The sequence below is a fragment of the Pelophylax lessonae genome (assembly GCF_965119305.1).
Source record: "Pelophylax lessonae genome assembly, chromosome: 9".
Lineage (NCBI taxonomy): Eukaryota > Metazoa > Chordata > Amphibia > Anura > Ranidae > Pelophylax > Pelophylax lessonae.
The window spans coordinates 26311200-26326751 of record NC_138776.1 but is presented as its reverse complement, the minus strand read 5'-3'; the positions used below and the strand labels follow the sequence as shown (position 1 = coordinate 26326751).

Below are 15552 nucleotides of genomic sequence, written 5' to 3'. Positions count from 1 at the left end.
GTATTGAAGTGGTTAAAGAGTTTATTTCATGCGCATCTACACATGTCGTTTATGGACTTGAATGCCCATGCGGCTTAATTTATATAGGCCACACTAAAAGGACACTGGGTAAATGCATATCAGAACACATCTAAAAAATCAGGATTGGATTTAAAGAACATAGTATGCCCCTACATTTTAGGGAAAAACACAGGAGGGACCCCTCAGGATTAAAGTTTTGGGGCATTGAGAAAATGCCCTCTCCTTGGAGAGGATCCAATAGAGTCAGGGACCTATTGAAAAAAGAGACCCAGTAGATTTATATGACTGATGCACTTGTGCCTAAAGGACTCAATATACAGTAGATTTGGATCTCAATTGTTTTTTTAAGCAATTATTAGACTGAATCCATCTGTGTATGGGATCTTTGACATTTAAATATCAATGCGATAGGGGTCTTTTGAGGGTGAAACTGTCATTGAAAAATTCCCATTTAGGTCCATATAAATGCATCTCTGCATATTTATATCATCCGTAACAGTGTCATAGGTGTTTAGGGTGACATGGATGGACACTATATAACCATTGATTGGTCTGTGTATAAAAATAATTTTCTCCAGCATTGTCAGTGTACTAAGTGTGTTCAGATTGGCACATTTAAGTACTTGTTGTAATGTATGTACATTTTTTAAGGTATGCGATTATTGTATTAAGAGTTTTATGGTATGTAATGGTCATATTGCACTATTAACTGTGGTTAGGAATATTCATAGTGTAATATTTTGGCTCTCACAGATCAGATATATGTAGTTTGGCCTGTAGATGTCACCCATGAGTCAAATTGAATGATTCCGGAGCCTTTATCCTAGGGCGAACCTTGGCACCCCAGATGTTTTGGAACTACATTTCCCATGATGCTCAACTACACTACAGAGTGCATGAGCATCATGGGAAATGTAGTTCCAAAACATCTGGGGTGCCAAGGTTCGCCATCACTGTCCTAGGGAATCAGCTTAACATATGTGCACGTATAACATACTGAAAATAAATATATAAAATACATTGGGAAGCCCCTAGCACAACACATACAGATGTATTAATGCCTTATAGACCCGGTCTAAGCGCTATATAGGCCAGAGGAGAGGTGAGGGGCTTGGAGGAGATTGGCTCTGCATACACAGACTGGAGCTGACAGGCAAGGAGGGAGGGGGAGAGGAGAGAGGAAGAGACACTCAGAACACTGCAGATGAAAGAGGCACGCAGGCTGACCATGGTGGTCATGGCTCAGCAGCCATGATTACCATGGTCAGCACACAGAGGGGGACACAGGAACTGGCAGGATCAACCAGGTATTTTAGATAACACAAAGGGACAAATGACCATGCAACAGCACTATGCTATTGATCATGCTTTAAAGCTACTGCCCTCCAGCTGTTGCGGAACTACACATCCCATGAGGCATTGTACAAACTCTGACATTCACAGACAGGACTAGGCATGATGGGAATTGTAGTTTCTGAACAACTGGAGGGCCATAGTTTTGAAGACCCTTGCTTTAAAGGAACAGGAGCATTTTTTTTATTTTTTATTTTTTTTTTAGTGTAACACCCAAAACCCAATTTGTGTTCTAATTGTCCAATTTTAATACCAGTAATATTGGGGTTTGATCTAATAGATGCCTCAAGGGGTTTGATTACTAATGAAAATATAATAGGTGATAAGGGGCAGCCTTGTCTGGTTCCATAAGACAGTGTAAAGCTTTTGGAAATATTGCCTAACGTGACTACCTTGGCTGATGGTATCGTGTAGAGGGACTTTATGGCTTCATGAATGAAGCCAGAAAATCCAAAGTTTTTGAGGATCTCCACAATGTATCCCCAGAGAACTTTATCGAATGCCTTCTCTGCGTCCAAACCAAGGAGTAAAGGAGTTCCATTGTGCTCTATATGATTAATCAAGTTAATCATTCTTCTAGTACTATCAGGGCCTTGTCATCCTTTAACAAACCCCACTTGATCTGGTTCACTGAGATAAGGTGTTTAGATCAGAATTTAGTAGTGAAATGGGCCTGTAATTGATAGGCGATGTTGAGTCTTTTCCCTGTTTTGCAGTTGTAATAATGACAGCTTCTAACATCTCTTTAGGAAAAGACTGGTTATTCGAAAAGAAGTTGAAAAGATTAGATAAGTGAGGTGCTAAAATTTTGCTAAATGTCCTATAGTACTTGCTAGATAATCCATCTGCACCTGGGGCTTTATTTTTTGGTAGGAATTAGATGACCTTTTTAATTTCTTCCAAAGATATTGGTTCGTTTAGACTTTCAAGGGTAGAAGCTTCTACAGTTGGGAGATTAATCCTGTTTAAGAAACAAGTTATATCTAACTTGGGCATCCTTATAATCCTTTAAGTTATATAAGACTTCGTAGTATTCTGCAAATGCGTCAGCTATTTCTTGTGGGTTATGTAAGACTTTTCTGAAATTTGGTGAATTTGTTTCTGTATTTTTTATAATTCTGTCTATGGCGTAGTTGGGAAGCTAGGTATTTACCCGCTTTGTTGCCTTGAGAGCAGTAATTTAATTTCGTTTTTTTGAGGTACCTCTCATAGTTGGCTATTAATATTGCTCAGAGTTCATTCCTTGCATTTTTAAGTTGTTGAAGTAGGGGAGATTGTTTAGGGGAAGCTTTGTGTTCTTTTTCAAGTTTGGAGATGTTAGCTAGGAGGTTGTTAACTGCGTGTGTTCGTCTTTTCTTTTCCTTAGAGGCCAATTGGACCAGTAACCCTCTGGCATATGCCTTATGAGCACACCATAAGCTAGAAACTGAAACAGAGTCATCATCATTGATTTAAAAAAAATATTTTAGTCTTTCTTTCATCATCAATGGATGTTTCTCCTGAGATAGGATGTAAGTATTATTTCTCCAAAGTGAGGCATTAGAGGTTTGTTGCCCTAAGTCAATGATCATTGATATTGGGGCATGGTCCGACCACGATATGCTATGGCATCTGTAATTTTCTGCAGGGGATTTCTGTCAGTGATGAAAAAAATAAATCCTAGTATATGACTTATGATTGTTCGAATAAAAGGTATAATCTTTTTTGATGAGTAAAGACATCTCCATGGATCATGGTCTTCCTAAAAAGAAGATGTCTTTCAGTCCTATTCTAGTGGAGTGGCTTCCTTTGGTGGTGTCCATGGTTGGGTTCATCAGGGCATTAAAGTCTCCACATATTACAACATTTCCTTTCTAAATATTCTTATTTATTTTTGGGACCTTTTGGAGGAATTGTTGAGGATTCTTGTTTAGAGCATAGGTATGAGCAATTGTCAAAATCAAGTTCTCTATTTTGGCAACTAGTATGGCACATCGCCCTTGAGAATCTATTTTGGAGTCCAGAAGTTGAAAGGAAACAGAGTCTTTAATGATCGTGATAACTCCTTTTTTCTTCTTATGATTGTTAGAAAAGAATATGTAAGGGAATTTGCAGTGAGAAAACTTGGGGGGATTGTCTCTTGCAAAATGTGATTCCTGGATGCAGAGAATATCGCTGCCAAATTTTAAGGCGTCGTTCCAAAGAGCTTTCCTTTTAAAGAGGCTATTGAGACCTTTTTACATTTAGTGACAGGAGGTTGAGATTAGCCATGATGGAGATATTCATCATGTAGGTGCTGCTTGGATCTTATAAGTAGTAGAACCATTGAATTTGTAAGAGTTCCAAGGGTGTTGTAACTTTTGTAGGAAGGAAAGGACAGTAGAGGATCTTAAAAAGGTAGATATTGAGAAAACTTAACTTGAACTTCATTAATGGTCGTCGAAGGGATAATTTAGCCATGGCTAACATTCCATTGGAGTGGGTTTTTTTCTGGAGGGTTTCTATTGAAAATGAATTCTTCGTCATTAGGTAGTAAACCCCCAAGATTTCAAGAGTTAGAGGCCAGCTTCAATGAAATAGATTGAATATGAGGTGTTATTCTTGTCTATCATCAGTTTGGTGGGGAAGCCCCACTTGTGGTATATTATTTTGTGGTTGCGTAATATTTTAGTGATAGAGTTCAGGTTTGTCCAAGCCAAAATGGTTGCTTGAGAGAGGTCAGAGTATAAGACTATCCCTGTGTAGGGATATGGCAGTGGTGAGTTATGTCTTGCAAACTGCATCAGCATATTTTTCACATGAAAAAAATGGATTTTGGCGATCACGTCTCTTTCAGGGATGTGCGGTGGTTTCAGAAGCCTGTGGGCCCTATCCATCACTAATTCTTGATTTGCTAGTGTAGGGATGAGATCTAGAAAATATTTCTCTGTAAGAATTGTTTCAGGTCAGTGTTGTTGACATTTTTAGGAATGCCGTGGAATTTGATGTTATTATTTCTAGATCTGATCTCTAGGTCTGCCACTTTATTTTTAGTTGTTTAAGTTCATCTTCAAGTTCAAAATGACTGTCTACTAGCTCGTTGTGTGCTTCAGTAAAGTCAGTCATTTTATTCTTAATATAATCTACTCTCTCCCAGTTCGTATAAATCCATTTTGGATTTTTGCATGATCTGGGGGTCTAAAAGCATTCAAAACACCAAGTTTGGCTGTTTTGAATGCTCGCATTTTTTTTAATCTGCCGCCGAGTACCCGGAAGTGATGTCATGAAATTTTTTTACATGGAGACCCGATCAGAGCCGAATGCTCTGATAATGCCGATAATCGGTCGATCCCTAGTATGCAGTGTTATGCTGCTGTTTCTGAAGCTGCCTCTGTCCTTTCTGTCTTCCTACAGAATGAGCAGCCTGTGTTAATGTAGGAGGAGAGGCCAGCGCCATCTTCTTTCCTGTGACTCCCGACCGGGCTGTGGAAAGCCCCTAATCTGTGGGGACCCTCCCGCGTCTTGGGTTTCCACATGGGGTAAGTTTTGTTCCCCACACCTTCCAGGCTTGTTGTATGTCACCGCTCGCCACTTCAGGGAGCCTTGGTGTTCCAGAACTCAGCTAGTGTGAGTCTATCCAATTCCCCTGCCGGCTGCGCCCCAAAACGTGTAGGACTTCCATGACGACCAACCATTTACTGTGAAGGGACAATATACAGCTGCATAGAAATCCTACACGTTTTTGTCAAATTAGGCCTTAAAAGTGTAGTCAGAAGGTTTTTATCTTAATGCATTCTATGCATTAAGATAAAAAGCCTTCTGTGTGCAGCAGCTCCCCTCATACTTACCTGACCCCTTCCTCTATCCAGCGATGTCCAGTTATTCGGGGACTCTCTCTCCTGATTGGCTGAGACACAGCAGTGGTGCCATTGGCTGTCAATTAAACTAAGCCAATCAGGAAAGAGAGGGGGCAGGGTTGAATGGCAGCTATGTGTCTGAATGAATACAGGGAGCTGAAGCTCAGCCTGGGTGCCCCCATAGCAAGCTGCTTGCTGTGGGGGCACTCAACAGGAGGGAGGGGCCAGGAGCTCCAGGCAGGGACCCTGAGAAGAGGAGGATACGGGCTGCCCTGTGCAAAACCAATTGCACAGAGGAGGTAAGTAATAATTCATTTTAATAAAAAAAAAAAAAAACAAGACTTTACAATCACTTTAATCGTGTCTTTGTAAGATTCTGGTACCTCTGGTACCCTTAATTTCCATTTCCTTTCAATATGCGTCCCACCTTTCTAATTAGGTGGTACGCATACACCTTTAAGACGGATGACGTCATCGCCGAGCGCCGCTCTGAGCGGCTATTTCAACCGCCGGCGTTCTCTCTATGCATACTAATTCTATCATCTGCACTGTTACATAGATTGCTAGCTCTTGAGTCTACTACCATCTATCCTTGCACTGGGTTAGCCTATCCTGTATTTGTCACCTGCTGTCCTTACCACCTGTTACCATACTCGATTACTAACCTATCTGCATTCTACCTAAATACCATCTAATACTCTCCTGAACATTTCTATCAAGTGCTTACCATCTCTGTCACTGTTCACACCTGTCCCTTCAGCACATCACCTTCATACTATCATATACATCCTATCACTCCAGGAACATCTTATTGAGTGTGTGTATATCTGTATGCTGAAGCTGACGGTCCCACAGTGATGAGTCTGGAGAGTTGGATCTGGTTATTCAACACATCTCTACATGACTACTGAGTGGAGATTCTGCAGCTGCAAATCCAGCCTACTACAAAAACGCAGGAGCGTTACAGATTGAACGAACCTAAAAAAATGGATTCAGCAGAATTACCCACTCAAGTGACACAATTAACACAACAAGTAAATGCATTAATACTTGCTCTTACTGAAGTAAAAGAAGAAAATCAGACTCTGACACAGCAGGTAACCCGTCTTTCACGGCTTACTGCTGCTCAGCCCCCTGAACCTTAAATAAACCCTCCTCCAGTGTTTACAGGTGATCGGAAAAAATTTTGTGAATTCAAAAACGCATGCCAATTGCTTTTTTTGTTAAAACCTCGTACATACCCTACTGATCAAATTAAAGTCTGTACCGTTATTTCATACTTAACGGGTGATCCACGGGCCTGGGCAGACTCTCTCTTTGAGAAAAATGATCAGCTTCTCAACTCCTATTCTTTATTCCTAGCGGAACTCGCTAGTTTATATGAAGACCCCAATAGGCAGAGTACTGCTGATATTCAATTGAGGGCTTTAAAACAAGGTAGGAGACCTGTAGAAGACTTTGTAGCAGAGTTCAAAAGATGGACCCTTGATTCAGGGTGGAATGATACATCTCTGCGAACTCAATTCAGACTCGGGTTGTCAGAAGCCGTTAAAGACGAGCTCGCCCGAGCGGATTTACCTGGCACCTTGGATGCCTTAATACAACTCAGTATCAACATCGACAGGCGACTGCGAGAAAGAAAGGCTGAGAAAATGGGAATGCCATTGTCTAGTCCTTCTCGGATTTCGGCCGTTGACCCTACTCCCATGGAGGTAGGAACCATACGCCCACCTTTATCAACTACTGAACGAGCCAGAAGAAGATCCAGAAACCTCTGCATGTACTGCGCATCCCCGGATCATTTGATAAGCGTCTGTCCCCTTGTCCGCAAAAAAGAGGGTGAGTGTTCACATGTCTTGCTAGGAGGATTAACGACTTCCTTTTCTAACCCCTATCTCTTTGTTCATCTAACATTACAATGGGACCAGACTAGGATTACCACCAAGGCTATGATCGACACTGGATCTTGTGGGAACTATATTGATACATGTTTTGTTACCTTAAATAAAATACCTATTATTTCAAAACCTAAACCTGTTTCTGTTAGTTTCATTAACGGTATTCCGCTATCTTCTGGTCCAATCACCAACCAGACACAAGCACTCCTTGTCACTGCTAACGAGTCTCATATGGAGACCACCACTTTTGATATACTACCTTCACCCCATTATCCCATTATTTTGGGACTTCCTTGGTTACACACACATCAACCAATCATAGATTGGAACCGACGGACTTTAACTTTCCCTTCTCACTATTGCGAGATTACGTGTAACCTCCCATCTTTTGGAAAGATCCTGTCTGTGGTGTCAGATGAGATTGCACCATTATGCTATCAGGATCTGTCCGAAGTATTCCTTGAGAAAAATGCTCAAGTGTTGCCTCCCCATAGGGATTATGATTGCACTATCGATCTACTCCCTAACAGCAAATTGCCTTTCGGTCATGTTTATCCTCTTTCACAGGATGAACTCTCATCTCAAGGAATACTTAGATGAAAATTTGAAAAAAGGGTTCATTAGACCCTCTACTTCTTCCACAGCTGCAGGACTTTTCTTTGTCCGCAATAAGGATTCAAGTCTTAGGCCTATTATCGATTATAGGCAATTAAATACGATTACAATAAAGGATCGCTATCCTTTACCGCTCATCCCTGAACTCATCGAACAAGTGCGTGGGGCTACTTACTTCTCTAAATTGGACCTAAAAGGGGCATACAACCTAATCCGAATCCGTGACGGAGATGAGTGGAAAACAGCATTCAGAACCAGATACGGATTATTCGAATATCTTGTGATGCCATTCGGGTTGTGTAATGCTCCCGCAGCTTTCCAGAGGTTCATAAACGACATCTTTAGAGACTTACTTGATGTCTGTGTTGTAGTATATCTGGACGATATACTTATCTATTCTCGATCCCTGTCTGAACATATAAAACATGTAAGACTTGTGTTATCCAGATTACTCGCACACAATCTATACGTGAAATTAAAAAAATGCCTATTTCATAAAGAAGAAATATTATTCCTAGGATACATCATATCCAAAACCGGAATTAAGATGGATATGAGCAAGATATCCTGTATTCTGGACTGGCCTATACCAACAACTCGTAAGGCATTACAGCGATTCCTTGGATTTTCAAACTTCTATAGGAAGTTCATCAAGAACTTTTCTGCTATTGTGAGACCTCTCACACAACTGACAAGTATAAAGAAACCATTCAAATGGTCAGAAGAAGCAAATCAAGCTTTCTGCTTGTTAAAATCAAGCTTTACTTCTGCTCCCATACTACGCCATCCAGACCCATCCCTCCAATATATTCTGGAGGTAGATGCGTCAAATATGGCAGTAGGAGCAATACTCTCCCAACGACCAACAAATACTTCACCACTCCACCCAGTTGCTTTCTTCTCAAAATCACTAAGCAGCCCAGAGGTGAATTACCCAGTGGGTGAAAAGGAGTTGCTTGCCATAAAACTGGCACTGGAGAATTGGCGACATCTACTTGAGGGTACCCGGTTAACAATACTCATATATACAGATCACAAAAACCTTCAATACCTCCAGACTAACAAAACTCTCTCCCACCGGCAGGTACGATGGTCATTATTCTTCCTAAGATTCAACTTCCTAGTGACCTACACGCCTGCAGACAAAAATAAAAAAGCGGATGCGCTATCACGATTAACCGAAGATAACTGCGCCGAAATCCCTTCTATTCCTATAATACCCTATGAACGTATTATTGGTGTTGTTCGTTCCTTGAAGGAAGAGATTTTGCACAGTATAGGATTGGATTCACCTCCACCACAACTAAGTACTGATGCAGAAGGCTTCCTCTATTACAACGACAAACTCTACATACCCCCTACTATGCGCACCAAGATCTTGGAGTTATCACATGATGTGCCCATGGCAGGACATATGGGTATGACGAAAACCCTTAATTTGCTTACCAGGCAGTTTTGGTGGCCTGATATGAAGACGTCTGTACAAAGATTTGTTTCTTCATGTGACATCTGTGCAAGGTCCAAAATTGACACTACAAAACCATCTGGTCTACTCTGCAGTCTACCAATACCCCAGGTTCCATGGGAAGTTGTGTCCTTAGACTTTATAGTAGAACTACCACCATCTAAAGGATTTAATACCATTCTAGTGTCAGTGGACCACCTGACAAAGATGGCACATTTCATCGCTATCCGTAGACTTCCTTCATCTAAACAAACAGCGGAACTACTGATGAAACATGTGTTCAAGTTACATGGAATTCCAAAGACTCTCTTATCCGACCGTGGTTCACAGTTCATCTCCAAATTTTGGCAAGCTCTTTGTCAAATATTATGGATTGAGCGAAAGCTCACTTCACCCTACCACCCTCAGACCAACGGACAGACTGAAAGAGTCAACCAGTGTATAGAACAATATCTGCGTTGCTACACCTCATACCTACAGGATGATTGGGTGGACCTCCTCCCTCTGGCGGAATTTGCTTATAACAACGCAACCCACAGTACTACTAAGCAAAGTCCGTCCTACTTGAACTATGGGTTTCATCCCACACTTCTTCCACCACGCATCCTACCATCAAGTAACCCAGTAGCCTCGGACTATCTTACCCAAATAAAAGACTCTCTGGGTTTACTTAATACCACTATCTCACATGCTCATAGTCAACAAAAAAGGTACTACGACCTTCGTAGAAGACCTTCTCCTCAGTATGCTATTGGGGACCTCGTTTGGCTATCGACAAAAAATTTAAGGTTAAAGATCCCTAGCAAAAAGCTTGGACCTTTATTTCTGGGACCCTTCTCAATTAAGAAACTTATTGGAAAAGCTGCAGTACAGCTCACCTTACCGGCAGATCTCAAGATCCATCCCATCTTCCATGTGTCGCTACTGAAACCCCATGTTCCTAACCAAGGAATAAGGCCTACCATCTTGCCTCCACCTCCAATACAAGTTGAAGGCGGAGAAGAATATGAGATTAGGGAGATTTTGGATTCTCGTATCTACAGAGGAAGACTCCAGTATCTCATAAGATGGAAGAACTATGGACCCCAAGACGACACCTGGTTGGATACCTCTGATGTTCACGCACCTAGGCTTATACGAAGGTTTCACTCAAAATACCCGGAGAAACCAGTGCTACAGGCCTTCCGGAGCCGGCCTTAAGGGGGGGGGGTACTGTAAGATTCTGGTACCTCTGGTACCCTTAATTTCCATTTCCTTTCAATATGCGTCCCACCTTTCTAATTAGGTGGTACGCATACACCTTTAAGACGGATGACGTCATCGCCGAGCGCCGCTCTGAGCGGCTATTTCAACTGCCGGCGTTCTCTCTCACGTTGTTCGTTCAATGTGCCTGTGCCTGTGCCTGTGCTTATGTGCCTGTGTGTCTACATGCTTACAAGCTTGTCTCGCTGCCGGAACCTCCAGCTATTTGCTTTTACCTGGAACAGACCGGAACCTCGCTACTGATCCCTGTATCTCGCTACCGGATCACTCCCTCACTACTGGAACCCTCTACTACTAACCTTACTAGTGATAAGTACCCCACAGGGGAATCCTCCATAACCTAACTTACACTACCTACCTCTGCACATTAAGGACTGTTACTATCTATGCATACTAATTCTATCATCTGCACTGTTACATAGATTGCTAGCTCTTGAGTCTACCATCTACTACCATCTATCCTTGCACTGGGTTAGCCTATCCTGTATTTGTCATCTGCTGTCCTTACCACCTGTTACCATACTCGATTACTAACCTATCTGCATTCTACCTAAATACCATCTAATACTCTCCTGAACATTTCTATCAAGTGCTTACCATCTCTGTCACTGTTCACACCTGTCCCTTCAGCACATCACCTTCATACTATCATATACATCCTATCACTCCAGGAACATCTTATTGAGTGTGTGTATATCTGTATGCTGAAGCTGACGGGCCCACAGTGATGAGTCTGGAGAGTTGGATCTGGTTATTCAACACATCTCTACATGACTACTGAGTGGAGATTCTGCAGCTGCAAATCCAGCCTACTACAAAAACGCAGGAGCGTTACAGTCTTAAACCATGAGCCACAATTAAGGCCTAATTAGCCGAAACGCGTAGGAATTCAGTGTGGCTGTAAATTTTCCTTCACAATAAATGGATATTCTACAATAGATCTTCACCTGAGTGATGGCTTTCTTTTTGGGTTACAATGGCAGAGGCCATTCAGCCTGAGCACTGGTGGCTTTTATTGGGCTGATTAGGGTGAGGAGGTAGCAGCGCTGCTTATTTGGTTTTGCAAACTTTAATTTGACCAATTACATGGCTCTACCACACAGCATGGGCCTGATTTGTTCCTGCTGCAGTTCGGCAATACTCAGTTCCTGCCTTTCCCCCCATCCTGTGATAAACAGTGAATAGAGAAGCAACATGATAACTGATGAGCTCAACTTTCTGTCACTTTGCTCTCTCCTCCTATCAGTATTCTTTTTTCATAGCAGTGCAACAGGTTGGCTCCTTGTGCTGCTTCTACCTCCCCATGTCTGAGCTCTGCTGTTCAGGGACTGTGATAGGCTCATACTACAGTAGGTCAGATTCAGGTACTTACACTGCTTTTTTTTTTGTTTTTTTTCTAATGTAATGAATACAGAGCTGAGCTACTACATTCATTACTTTGTATATATATATGCCTGAAGTTCAGCCTTAAAAAGAAATCAGATTGGTTAATATGGATCACTACAATTTGCACCACCCTGAGGGATGACCCTGTACCACTCTGAAGTGCATATAGGGGCCAACTGATGTTCTGGATCCAGTGACATTACCTTCTCTTCTGTCTTTCTCTTGGTCAGTATCTCAGGACAAGCAGCAATGCAGTGCAATAAATATGGAGGACTCTGTCAAGCTGAACCAAGTGAAGAAAGAGCTCTGCGTCCCTTCTGAAAATGGACCTAGAGGTAGATTATGGCATTGTTTTGCATCGCTGGTCACAGATTTATATTATTTGGTACAAGGAGCTTCCTTTTCATTGTATAACATAGTATACTTCATAGGCAATGGAAAACAATAGAGGGCGCTTCTAAGTGCAGTATAACAAGATTTTTTATTTTTTTTTCTTTGCCCAAGGATAAAAACACACTTACTAGAAGTTAAAATGGGGTAAGGCTCATCAGGGTCTTCATAGTAAGGAGATGTGAAGCCCAGTAATATGTAGTCCTGAGGGTAGTCCAGTTGAACCGGATCCCAGCCGATCAGCAGAGAGGGGCCTCAAAGAGAAACCACCAGGAAGAACGGCGTGCTGCCGGGACCAGCGTAGAACGCAGGGCCCAGAAGTGACGTCAATCAGAAGCAACCTGGGCCAGCATGGACTGCAGGTGCCCAGAAGTGACGAAAAAGGGGGAAGGGCGCATTTCAGAGCGAGCAATTGGCTTCTTTCTTCACGGTCGGCTGTGATCCATTTCAACTGGCCGCACACTGGACTACCCTCAGGACTGCCTATTGCTGGACTTCAAATCTCCTTAGAATAATGACACTGATGAGCCTTCCCCCATTTTAACTGTTAGTAATGGTGTTTTTATCCTTGGGCAACAAATTACTGCACTTAGAAGCGCCTTCTGTTTCTTTTTCCATTGCCAGAGAATTGCTTCACTCAAGTCTTAGTCATCTTATTCACCTTAGTCAGTAGCCATCTTAGTCATCTGTTTGCCTGATTCACACTAACATCCCTGCGGACTATTATCTCTGGCCAGTCCTGTCATCCAGAGTGCCCTTCATTTCACTACCTTATAGTATATTTCATAGGCATGCGCATGGGGTGTGACGGGTGTGCCTGGGTACACCCTGATCACCCTGTGAGCCACAGACTGCCCCTACTGCCCCCACCCTTTACACCCGTGTCCCCCTCCTAATTATAAAAAATAATATTGTAAAAATATGTTTTGAAAAATTAAATAGTAAAAAATAATAAAAATAAAACAATAGGAAAAATAAAAAGTGAGTGATCAGTACCAATCAGGCACTGTGTTCATTCATAACTGGAGCATAGGAAACTGTGCTTACTATGCTTCAATTTGTGAATGAACAGGAAGCCGCTCAGCATGGAGCACTTTGCATTCATTCACTGTCCAGTGCAGCTGAGGCTGCAGAGAAAGGGACCGGACAATCTCTGTACTCAGTCTCATTCTCTGTTTCAAAAGTGAGATATCAGGGAAGACATCAGACCCCTGATATTTCACCAAAGCTCTCCAACAGGGCTCCTAAAAAAAAAAAAAAAAAAAAAAAAATGTAAAAAAAAAAAAATGGTAAAAATATACATTTTAAAAGATTGTAAATAATTAATACAAAAATAAAATGAAAATGAAAAATTGAGTGATCGGTATCAATCATGCACTGTTCATTCATAACTGAACCATAGGAAACTGTTTCCTATGCTTCTATTTGTGAATGAACAGGAAGCCGCTCAGCACAGAGCCCTTCCCATTCATTCACTGTCCAGTGCAGCTGAGGCTGCAGAGAAAGGGAGTGGGGAATCTCTGTCCTCAGTCTCTTTCTCTGTCTCAAAAGTGAGACATCAAGGAAGACACCACACCCCTGATATTTCACCAAAGCTCCCCAACGGGGTTCCTAAAAAAATAAAATTGAAAAAAAATCAGTGAAAAAACTATATATTGTAGACTCATGGTGCCACACTCCAATTAGCTAATTAACTCCAAACGCCTGTAAAGGTTTCCTGATCCTTTAAACGGTCTTTCAGTCTGGTTCAGTAGGTTACACAATCAGGGGGAAAACTGCTGACAGTTGTCCAGAAGACAGTCATTGACACCCTCCACAAGGAAGGTAAGTCACAAAAGGTCATTGCTAAAGAAGCTGGCTGTTCACAGAGTGCTGTATCCAAGCATATTCATGCAAAGTTGAGTGGGAGGAAACAGTGTGGTAGAAAGAGGTGCACAAGCCACAGGGATAACGACAGCCTTGAGAGGATTGTGAAGCAAAGGCCATTCAAGAATTTGGGGAAGGTTCACAAGGAGTAGAACAAGACAAAAGAAGTTCCCTCAGGGTTTTTTTTTTTAGCAGCAATGTATTAAGTCAAGAACATATGTTGTAAAAAATACATTTTATTAAACAATTCATAAAAGGCTTGATGCCACATAGGATTAAAATCTGGTTACAGGAACAAAGGAATCATCCAACAGTTGATAACATCCATGCATGGCAGCTATGGTAGAGCTGCCTAACAATGATATACCCCTGGTATAAGGGCTGGACTATGGCTGGTGTCAGTGCTTCAAGAGCCACCACACACAGACGTATCCAGGACATGGGCTACAACTGTTGCATTTCTTGTGTCAAGCCACTCCTGAACCAGAGACAATGTCAGAAGCAGTGGCGGCTGGTGCTCAAAATTTTTGGGGTGGCGCAAACAGAAAAAATCGAATATGCATGGCTGTGCGGCAAAAGAACGCGGCAAAAAATTGCATGACTTTGAGGTCACAAAAGTGTGAAAGGGGCCTTCAGTAATCAAAGTTTAGTGTGCCCCATCAATGCAGATTTACTACAGCGTGCCCCCATTCAATGCAGAGTTAGCACAGCATGCCCCCATTCAATGCAGAGTTACTACAGCGTGCCCCCATTCAATGCAGAGTTACCACAGCATGCCCCCATTCAATGCAGTGACCAGCATGCCCCCCATCAATGCAGTGACCAGCTTGCCGTGCCCCCATCAATACAGTGACCAGCTTGCCGTGCCCCCTTCAATGCAGTGACCAGCTTGCCATGCCCCCTTCAATGCAGTGACCAGCTTGCTGTGCCCCCTTCAATGCAGTGACCAGCTTGCCGTGCCCCCATCAATGCAGTGACCAGCTTGCCGTGCCCCCATCAATACAGTGACCAGCTTGCCGTGCCCCCTTCAATGCAGTGACCAGCTTGCCGTGCCTCCTTCAATGCAGTGACCAGCTTGCCCTGCCCCCTTCAATGCAGTGACCAGCTTGCCGTGCCCCCTTCAATGCAGTGACCAGATTGCCGTGCCCCCATCAATGCAGTGACCAGCTTGCCGTGCTCCCATCAATGCAGTGACCAGCTTGCCGTGCCCCCTTCAATGCAGTGAACAGCTTGCCGTGCCCCCTTCAATGCAGTGACCAGCTTGCCATGCCCCCTTCAATGCAGTGAACAGCTTGCCGTGCCCCCTTCAATGCAGTGACCAGCTTGCCGTGCCCCCATCAATGCAGTGACCAGCTTGCCGTGCCCCCATCAATGCAGTGACCAGCTTGCCGTGCCCCCATCAATGCAGTGACCAGCGTGCCGTGCCCTCATCAATGCAGATACCAGCGTGCATGCGTGCCCCCTTCAATGCAGTGTGCCC

At 42.8% G+C, this 15552-nt stretch overlaps 1 protein-coding gene across 1 annotated transcript in view; it reads left to right on the top strand.

Annotated features, from left to right (window-relative positions):
• LOC309562589 (killer cell lectin-like receptor subfamily B member 1B allele A) overlaps positions 1 to 15552 on the top strand; it is a 75228-nt gene that overhangs the window by 43011 nt on the left and 16665 nt on the right. Inside the window, exon 3 of the mRNA XM_082266840.1 lies at positions 12047 to 12151. Coding sequence (XP_082122966.1) covers positions 12047 to 12151 — 105 coding nt within the window. The remainder of the gene's footprint in view (positions 1 to 12046; positions 12152 to 15552) is intronic.